The sequence below is a fragment of the Cottoperca gobio genome, chromosome 11 (genome assembly GCF_900634415.1).
Source record: "Cottoperca gobio chromosome 11, fCotGob3.1, whole genome shotgun sequence".
Taxonomy (NCBI): domain Eukaryota; kingdom Metazoa; phylum Chordata; class Actinopteri; order Perciformes; family Bovichtidae; genus Cottoperca; species Cottoperca gobio.
The window spans coordinates 21,877,320-21,887,746 of NC_041365.1; the positions used below are offsets into that span (position 1 = coordinate 21,877,320).

The window sequence follows — 10,427 nt, forward strand, 5'->3', positions numbered from 1 at the left end:
CACACTTTATTATTTACAGATTCCAAACCTAAACCGTCCGAACATTTAAAGAGCAAAAAACTTCCATTCATTAATACACACACACACACACACACACACACACTGTCTTAAACATATATTTATTTTAGATTTCTCCCACTTGAAACTATAATTCACTTAAAGGAATATTAATGTAAGTAATAATGTTATAAATTACCAGCTGCATTGTGAATATAATGTTCTGTGTTTCATGTGTTTGTGTGTAAACTGCTTCGCTTGTCTTCCAGTGGAGAACGGGGAGCACTGTGACTTCACGATCCTCCGGAACATGCTCATCAGGTCAGCAACACATTCTTTATATGATATCTACGAACATATGATGAGCCAACAGGCTGAAACGTGTCTTTGGTACATTTAATGTCGGCCTATAATTCATGTGTGTTTAATGAAATATGGACTTTATGTCCAATTTATATCCAGAGATCAACCAAAGAAACTAATTGTGCAGTAAATTATTTAAAAACATAAAGACGTATCTCAGCCTTTAGGGGCCTTGGGGTGCGTTCCAATACCCATATTACCATACTGTTTAGTATGCCAGAAAATGTTCCAATACACACAAATAAAATAGCAGGATGTTGCTTTCTGGCTGTTCTGATGCAGATTCCTTTGAGGGTCAAAGTTCAAGGTGCTAAGATAAAGTGCGTACTGTATGGATGTATGCAGTGCATATTAAAAGTGTTGTGAGGGGAGTTCTGCTCAGGGCTGAACATGGAGCAAAGTACAAATGTGCAAACGTATTGTTAAGATCTCATCAGTACTTCTAGAGAGTCGATGTGCGTGTTGTTCCTCCAGGACTCACATGCAGGACCTGAAGGATGTGACGAACAACGTTCACTATGAGAACTACCGCAGCAGGAAACTGGCCGCGGTCACCTACAACGGCATGGACAACAACAAGAACAAGGGACAGCTCACCAAGTAGGTTCACGTGTGCGTCTGTGTCAAAGTCTGCAGCTTCTGACCTGCAGATTAAAGTCTGCAAGCTGTTACTGTAGCAGCCCAAACCTTTAAAGCTGCCCCCCCCCCCCCCCCCCCCAGACTGACCACCAGTATCAGCTGTTTAATCTGAGTACTAACTGAGGCTCTAATCCACCGGCTGTCTGTCTCACAAGCTAACGCATGTCCAGCATGCTAAGGGTCTGTGCGTTTTGTTTGTTTGTTTTTAGGCATGAGACGGCGGATGGCATGTAAGTGTTACTTCACTTCTTCAAAACTTCTCCAGGCAACCTTTCACTCCTACCTCTGAGCGTCTTCCTGATTTCTTGCATCGCTCTGAAATGTTTACATTCATTTGAATGATGCTTTGATTAAACCTCATTGAATGTGTTGATCCTTAATGTTACATCATTTCACACGAGAGGCAGTAATTTGTCATATTTGATAATCTTCTACATGACGTCTGTAATCCATCTGATCAGGTTGATGATTATTGTCGCTCAGCTTCTTGCTTTGCTCCATTACTCCGATACTAACCACTGTTGACTCTGCAACTAATAACTTAATACGACCAGCGGCTTATTCATCTACGAGTACCTGTCCTTCACTCTCCTGTCCTTCACTCTCCTGTCCATCACTCTCCTGTCCATCACTCTCCTGTCCATCACTCTCCTGTCCTTCACTCTCCTGTCCTTCACTCTCCTGTCCATCACTCTCCTGTCCATCACTCTCCTGTCCATCACTCTCCTGTCCATCACTCTCCTGTCCTTCACTCTCCTGTCCTTCACTCTCCTGTCCTTCACTCTCCTGTCCTTCACTCTCCTGTCCATCACTCTCCTGTCCTGTCCATCACTCTCCTGTCCTGTCCATCACTCTCCTGTCCTTCACTCTCCTGTCCTTCACTCTCCTGTCCATCACTCTCCTGTCCATCACTCTCCTGTCCATCACTCTCCTGTCCATCACTCTCCTGTCCATCACTCTTCACTCTCCTGTCCATCACTCTCCTGTCCTGTCCTTCACTCTCCTGTCCTTCACTCTCCTGTCATCACTCTTCACTCTCCTGTCCATCACTCTCCTGTCCTGTCCTTCACTCTCCTGTCATCACTCTCCTGTCCTTCACTCTCCTGTCCTTCACTCTCCTGTCATCACTCTTCACTCTCCTGTCCTTCACTCTCCTGTCCTGTCCTTCACTCTCCTGTCTTTCACTCTCCTGTCCTTCACTCTCCTGTCCATCACTCTCCTGTCCTTCACTCTCCTGTCCTTCACTCTCCTGTCCTTCACTCTCCTGTCATCACTCTTCACTCTCCTGTCCTTCACTCTCCTGTCCTTCACTCTCCTGTCCTTCACTCTCCTGTCCATCACTCTCCTGTCCATCACTCTCCTGTCCATCACTCTCCTGTCCTTCACTCTTCACTCTCCTGTCCTTCACTCTCCTGTCCTTCACTCTCCTGTCCATCACTCTCCTGTCCATCACTCTCCTGTCCTTCACTCTCCTGTCCTGTCCTGTCCTTCACTCTCCTGTCCTGTCCTGTCCTTCACTCTCCTGTCCTGTCCTTCACTCTCCTGTCCTTCACTCTCCTGTCTTTCACTCTCCTGTCCTTCACTCTCCTGTCCTTCACTCTCCTGTCCTTCACTCTCCTGTCCTTCACTCTCCTGTCCATCACTCTCCTGTCCATCACTCTCCTGTCCATCACTCTCCTGTCCATCACTCTCCTGTCCTGTCCTTCACTCTCCTGTCCTGTCCTTCACTCTCCTGTCCATCACTCTCCTGTCCTTCACTCTCCTGTCCATCACTCTCCTGTCCTTCACTCTCCTGTCCTGTCCTGTCCTTCACTCTCCTGTCCTGTCCTTCACTCTCCTGTCCTTCACTCTCCTGTCTTTCACTCTCCTGTCCTTCACTCTCCTGTCCTTCACTCTCCTGTCCATCACTCTCCTGTCCATCACTCTCCTGTCCATCACTCTCCTGTCCTTCACTCTCCTGTCCTTCACTCTCCTGTCATCACTCTTCACTCTCCTGTCATCACTCTTCACTCTCCTGTCCTTCACTCTCCTGTCCATCACTCTCCTGTCCATCACTCTCCTGTCCATCACTCTCCTGTCCATCACTCTCCTGTCCATCACTCTCCTGTCCTTCACTCTCCTGTCATCACTCTTCACTCTCCTGTCCTTCACTCTCCTGTCCATCACTCTCCTGTCCATCACTCTCCTGTCCTGTCCATCACTCTCCTGTCCTGTCCTTCACTCTCCTGTCCTGTCCATCACTCTCCTGTCCATCACTCTCCTGTCCATCACTCTCCTGTCCATCACTCTCCTGTCCATCACTCTTCACTCTCCTGTCCATCACTCTCCTGTCCTGTCCTTCACTCTCCTGTCCTTCACTCTCCTGTCATCACTCTTCACTCTCCTGTCCATCACTCTCCTGTCCTGTCCTTCACTCTCCTGTCATCACTCTCCTGTCCTTCACTCTCCTGTCCTTCACTCTCCTGTCCTTCACTCTCCTGTCCTTCACTCTCCTGTCCTTCACTCTCCTGTCATCACTCTCCTGTCCTTCACTCTCCTGTCCTGTCCTTCACTCTCCTGTCCTGTCCTTCACTCTCCTGTCCTTCACTCTCCTGTCCATCACTCTCCTGTCCTTCACTCTCCTGTCCTTCACTCTCCTGTCCTTCACTCTCCTGTCCTTCACTCTCCACTCTCCTGTCCTTCACTCTCCACTCTCCTGTCCTTCACTCTCCTGTCATCACTCTTCACTCTCCTGTCCTTCACTCTCCTGTCCTTCACTCTCCTGTCCATCACTCTCCTGTCCTTCACTCTCCTGTCCTTCACTCTCCTGTCCTTCACTCTCCTGTCCATCACTCTCCTGTCCATCACTCTCCTGTCCATCACTCTCCTGTCCATCACTCTCCTGTCCTGTCCATCACTCTCCTGTCCTGTCCTTCACTCTCCTGTCCTGTCCTTCACTCTCCTGTCATCACTCTTCACTCTCCTGTCCTTCACTCTCCTGTCCTTCACTCTCCTGTCCTTCACTCTCCTGTCCATCACTCTCCTGTCCATCACTCTCCTGTCCTGTCCTTCACTCTCCTGTCCTTCACTCTCCTGTCCTTCACTCTCCTGTTCCTTCACTCTCCTGTCCTTCACTCTCCTGTCCTTCACTCTCCTGTCCTTCACTCTCCTGTCCTGTCCTTCACTCTCCTGTCCTCTGTCCTTCACTCTCCTGTCCTTCACTCTCCTGTCCTTCACTCTCCTGTCCTTCACTCTCCTGTCCTTCACTCTCCTGTCCTTCACTCTCCTGTCCTTCACTCTCCTGTCCTGTCCTTCACTCTCCTGTCCTGTCCTTCACTCTCCTGTCCTTCACTCTCCTGTCCTTCACTCTCCTGTCCTTCACTCTCCTGTCCTTCACTCTCCTGTCCTGTCCTTCACTCTCCTGTCCTGTCCTTCACTCTCCTGTCCTGTCCTTCACTCTCCTGTCCTTCACTCTCCTGTCCTTCACTCTCCTGTCCTTCACTCTCCTGTCCTGTCCTTCACTCTTCTGTCCTGTCCTTCACTCTCCTGTCCTGGTCCTTCACTCTCCTGTCCTTCACTCTCCTGTCCTTCACTCTCCTGTCCTTCACTCTCCTGTCCTTCACTCTCCTGTCCTGTCCTTCACTCTTCTGTCCTGTCCTTCACTCTTCTGTCCTGTCTTTCACTCTCCTGTCCTTCACTCTCCTGTCCTTCACTCTCCTGTCCTTCACTCTCCTGTCCTGTCCTTCACTCTCCTGTCCATCACTCTCCTGTCCATCACTCTCCTGTCCATCACTCTCCTGTCCTTCACTCTCCTGTCCTTCACTCTCCTGTCCATCACTCTCCTGTCCTTCACTCTCCTGTCCTTCACTCTCCTGTCCTTCACTCTTGCTTTGTGGTCTATATAAACTCTGGCTCGTGTCTCCAGGAGTCCTCTCGCTCAGATGGAGGAGGAGCGGCGGGACCACGTGTCCAAGATGAAGAAGATGGAACAAGAAATGGAACAAGTGTTTGAGATGAAGGTGAAGGAGAAGCTGATGAAGCTCCGAGACTCTGAGGCCGAGGTAAACGCAGCAGACCTTCATCAGGTTGTGTTTCCTTCATGAAGTCTTTGTTAACCTCCCGACTGTGCGTCCGTGTCCGTGCAGCTCCAGAGGCGTCATGAGCAGATGAAAAAGAACCTGGAGGCCCAGCACAGAGAACTGGAGGAGAGACGTCGGCAGCACGACGAGGAGAAGGCGGGCTGGGAGGCGCAGCAGAGGATCCTGGAGCAGCAGAAACTAGACGCCTCCAGGTAAACGCAGCATCACACGCTCGACCCTCATTCTGCCCGAGTATTCAACAAGGAAGCAAAACCTCTCAAACATCACGAGTCAAAAACCAAGAAGTGTGTCAACAAAGCACCTATGAGATGACAGAGTTGAGGTTACACCTGAAGATCTTACGGCTCGTGTGTGAACCGATGACCTTCAAGGAGAGCTCGACGACACATTTTGATTTAGTTTGTAATAAAACATTAATATCTTCACGAACACGTTTTAGTTGTAAACCTACAACAGTGTCGAGGGAAACACCAGAAACACCAGTTTTAGTCATTTTTATACCGTTTAATTTCTCGCTCGATGTCTGATAAATCATCCACACATTATTTATGTAGCGTGCAGCTCTTTTATTGTGTGTATAACTTAAACTTCTTGACGTCTCTGAGAAGAGAGAAAAGCCTTTTTAGTAAAAGGTTTAGTTTGTATAAATGTTACATGTAGTCTAAACCTCTCTCACAGTCGTTGCTTCTGTCCTCTTGTTCTTACAGGACCTTGGAGAAGAACAAAAAGAAGAAGATATTTTAATAACTCTGGAGGACCTTTCTGATGTTACAGTGTATTATTTTTGCCAACCTGCCAGCGCTGATTCACAGAGCATCTGTCAATCAACTACATCCGCCGTGTTGACATATTACTGTGCAATGAGAAGTGAAGCCAGGGGGCAGTAGCGTGTTCCTCCTTACACACTCTTATTATCAGCCCTGCACTGCCAACACACACACGTAGACTCATAGACAACACACCCGGTGTTCCTTCATGACAAACGGGAGCAACGTTCAGTCTTTCTTTCTTCTCCTTCTCCTTTGGGAACGTTGGACGCCGCACGGCTCGGTGCTGCGTCCTTTTTAATGCCAAAAACCAAACGGAGGTCGGCCTTCCACTCCCTGCACACAGGTAGCGTCAGGCTGAAGCTCAGGCTCTGTGTTTTTATATATATATATATATATGTATCTCTCGGTTCACTTCTTTAGATATCACATTTTATTTCCTCCGTGGTATCCTCTTCCATGTCCTGTGATGTACATTGTATAACCATGAATTGCAGTGTTTAACATTTTCTTATTGCTGATGTTGTTCCTTCTGTGTTGACCCTGCTAGAGGAACTGTTTCGTTTAGTTTCCAGTATCATAGCCGGTGTTTTCCAGCCAAACATGTATTCCTGACTTCACTCATGCTGAGTGTAACAATGTCCAGAAACTGCTCATGAAGTGCTTTTTACGTGAGTTTATTCTCAACTTCTTGCAGATTCTGTTTTAAATTTCCAGCAGAGTGGGATGTTTCCCGGGGCGGGATGTGGAAAGCTTGTGTGGATCAACATCTGCACCAAACTGGCTTCTTTACACATTCTGTTTGTGTTCTGCATCTGTATTTTGTAATGTCTTGTTTTTATTGTTAAGTCACATAATAAAATTGTGATGGGGAAAAAAAACACGTCTGGTCTTTGCTGAATGTTGTTGCCCCCATGTGCTGCTGAACACGTGCGACTGTCGCTCCTCTGGTTTCAGGCTTTCCTGCTGGATGTGTAGCGGAGATAGATACTTTATTTAGGGACATTCAGGCATCCAGTAGCTTAAAACATGACATACAACCCCCCCCCCCCGCCATTACATATGAGACTTAAAATAATATAAGTGATAAATGCTAGAAATACAATAAAACCGTTATAAAGTGAAAGTACAGGTTGTTGTGATTTGAATCTGAATCCCCCGGCCATCACGGAGTTGTACAGTCTTATGGCCAGGGGGACAAAAGAGTTCTTGAGCCTGTCTGGAGCAGGACGGGGACATCGGTCTGTGGAGCAGGACGGGGACATCGGTCTGTGGAGCAGGACTGGGACATCGGTCTGTGGAGCAGGACGGGGACATCGGTCTGTGGAGCAGGACGGGGACATCTGTCTGTGGAGCAGGACGGGGACATCGGTCTGTGGAGCAGGACGGGGACATCTGTCTGTGGAGCAGGACGGGGACATCGGTCTGTGGAGCAGGACGGGGACATCGGTCTGTGGAGCAGGACGGGGACATCGGTCTGTGGAGCAGGACGGGGACATCTGTCTGTGGAGCAGGACGGGGACAGCGGTCTGTGGAGATTTTGAAGGACCCCAGCCTTCTCAGGAAGTACAGACGACTCTGCCCTTTCTTATGAAGAGTGTCCATATTTGCCGTCCAGTCCAGCTGGTCGTCCAGCTGCAGGCCCAGATATTTGTAGGACCTGACCACCTCCACGTAGACCTCCTCGATGGACACAGGTTGCAGGTGTGGCCTGATCCTTCGGAGGTCCACCAACATCTCCTTGATCTTGGAGGTGTTCAGCTGCAGATGGTTCGACTTGGACTAAGCAACTAAGCTAAGCAGGATGGCAACCGCCAAACCGACTCTTTAACCACGTCACCAACGTCGTCACACGATTGGCTCACAAGATGTCGTACACACAATGTTTTAAATAATTATTCACAATCTTTTTTTTTTGTAAAACGTCTTCAATAAAAGCAATACTTTTATTCTGCACTTTTTAAAATTACTCAAATGCATAAGATTGTTTCAATATAACCTTTAAACAAGAAATCCTCACAGCTGGAAAAATAAAGCTCAATGTGAATCTGAAAAACTCAATTGAAAAATCAATTAGTGGCGTCATTCTAAAGTCACTATTCGATGTTCATATTGTTTAATTTACTCTTAGTGTAAACCAACATGTGTCCGTATTGTTCCAGGCGTATCGGGAGCAGGAAGGTGTCAGTACTACGACAGACGACTATAAATATTATACATAATATTGAAATGTTATTGCATTTCTGAGCTGCAAAGTGTGAGAGGCGTTCTGTCTGCGTCCAGCAGGGGGCAGCAGCTGACCACTGCCTCCTGGTGACGAGTTCAGGGACCTTCCATGCGTCTGATGGTCTTATCAGTGTCCCTCTGAACTTTAACCGTGACCCAGATGTTGTTTTGCTTGATGTACTTAAAACCCTAATTGCTCTCAGTAGTGGTTGTTTGTTCTTGCCTTTCACCTCCTGGAAAGATCTTCCTTTCAAGCGTTCTGAGCTGCCGACCTGGCGCTGAAGACGGGTTATAATGTAAAGTTGTTTTATTTGGTTATTTTAATGGTTTTAATTCCTTGAGCTTTGGGGGGGGGGTTACCAGTGATTCACACCCGTTTTCCTTTTCTATCCTGCAAACTGACGACCCCTGATTAACAATACGTGACATATTTTATGGACTTCATATATTTGATGCATAACAACACTGAATGCAAAAACTGCCGGACGTTTGATTTCTCGCTTTTTTTTTTTTGGACGAATTCAATGTTTTCTTCTCACGGATGCTTGGCCTTCGTTCTGTCGGCTCTTTGGTTTTTTAAATACTTTTCTAATGCAGGACGAGGCATCGAGGCTCTGTGAATATAGCACAGAGTGAAGCCCCCATGAAGCTTTGAGGACCCCCAGGCTGGGAACACTGGAGGTTTCTAGAGATATTTAGGGAGTCCTTGTGACGGTCACAGGGGTAACTGGATACGTTACGGAGCTCTTTGAGTTCCTTCGGGACCTTAAGGGGGGGAAAAGAGGTGTGGACGGGGTCCTTAAGAAGGTCCTGGGGTTCTTGGGATTGATCTAGGTTCTTGAGGGGGTTCCTTTTCGGGCTCGTCAGAGAGGGGAAAGGGGGATTATTGGGGAGGTTTGGGGTCATCGGGGTTATGAAGTGGTTCTCTGGAAGAGTCCGATGTATTCCTGTTAGTGGACACATGCTCTTATTTAATAAAGGATTGTAGAAGCTAATCATCAGAATCACGACTAAACCAAAGAATATCTTCAGATGTTTACCATCAATATGTCTGTATCTTAGAGATATTAATAAGATTTAATGTAACTACATTGAGAACATTAAAGCACGATCGCTGCTGAAACCTATTCCACAGGAATTGTGTTGCTAGGAAACAGCTTGTGTCCAGGTTTACTTCCTGTCCACTGTTGACTTTAGCAAACACTGCAGCGGGAGATTAGCGTGGGCCCATTCAGACGACCGATATATGGATCTGATCCACAATAAAGAATCTAATAAATCAACCTGCATCATATCCAGACGAGATGTGGACAATGTTTTATTTATTCAAACAGAATCAGTATCGGCTCCATTTATTGATTCAACCTTAAATTTCCCTTTTGTCGCTGGCTTATTCAAACAAAAGCTGGACCCTTTGGACTCCACACACACACACACACTCTGCTGTACTGCAGCATCACGCCACAGCCCTCCATGTCTGACGGCTTCAGCCTCTCCTCTTGCTGATTAGCCCGCTGTGTCCCCGGGTCACCCAGGTGAAGACCCTCTCAGCCAATTACAGAAGTGTACACTGAAGCCTCATGTGTCAGCCCACATGACAAGACCGGAACTGGTCACAAACCTGCCACAAAAAGACCGAGACCGGCCCTGACTGCAGTACAATGATCTCTATGTGCCCCCCTCCTCCTCCCCCCTGTGGGCTTCATTGTGACCTACATCCACAATTTCTGCCAAAGTCGTGGTTCATGTTTGGTTAATTTGCTGTTCTCACGTCCCCGTGCATTTCTTGCCACGGCCTGCCCTGGGTAGCTGGTTTAGGCAAAGACGGTTGGTCGAGGTTAGGCTTTGACCCCGAGTGGTCGGGGTCAGTGCACAGAACCTGAACAAATCTGGTTACCCTGACCTGGTGCGAGCATGGACGCCGGGCCAATCGGCGTTTGAATGCTCTACAGGTTGGTTCTTGCCAAGAAATGCTTTGGGATTCATAATGTCGCTGTTCTGGCATTGACCTGGTTCACTGAGCTGCAGTGTTTCTGGGTTAGCTCCAGCTCTGGGCAGAATGAGTCCTGTAGTAACTGAGGCCGTTAACACTCTGAAATGTGTTTCTATCCACTGCAGAGAAAGCGTGTTATTCAGTCAGGCAACAGGAGAATATTCAGATCATCACCATATATATCATCACTGATCATTACATTTCTTCAAAACGTCGTTCAGTTGGATATTATATCTGATGGTGACGGTAATCAGCAGGTCGGACTAAATACTTTTAGAGATGAACTAACTGAGGCTGGACGTGTGCTTTAAGCTAAAAAGATAATGTTGGCACGGCAATATGCTGACTATGCTAACATGCTGA

General features: G+C 47.5%; 1 protein-coding gene across 2 annotated transcripts in view; it reads left to right on the top strand.

Moving 5' to 3' along the window:
- Nucleotides 1-6,726, top strand: part of LOC115015418 (septin-7) — a 31,701-nt gene extending 24,975 nt beyond the window's left edge. The window contains exons 10-15 of one of the 2 annotated variants that reach the window (XM_029442712.1): nucleotides 267-318; nucleotides 835-960; nucleotides 1,209-1,229; nucleotides 4,904-5,039; nucleotides 5,124-5,269; nucleotides 5,786-6,726. In XM_029442712.1, the coding sequence (XP_029298572.1) occupies nucleotides 267-318; nucleotides 835-960; nucleotides 1,209-1,229; nucleotides 4,904-5,039; nucleotides 5,124-5,269; nucleotides 5,786-5,822 (518 nt within the window). In that variant the 3' untranslated portion in view covers nucleotides 5,823-6,726. The remainder of the gene's footprint in view (nucleotides 1-266; nucleotides 319-834; nucleotides 961-1,208; nucleotides 1,230-4,903; nucleotides 5,040-5,123; nucleotides 5,270-5,785) is intronic. The other variant, XM_029442713.1, reaches the window with a different exon arrangement.
- The last annotated feature ends 3,701 nt before the right edge of the window (nucleotides 6,727-10,427 follow it).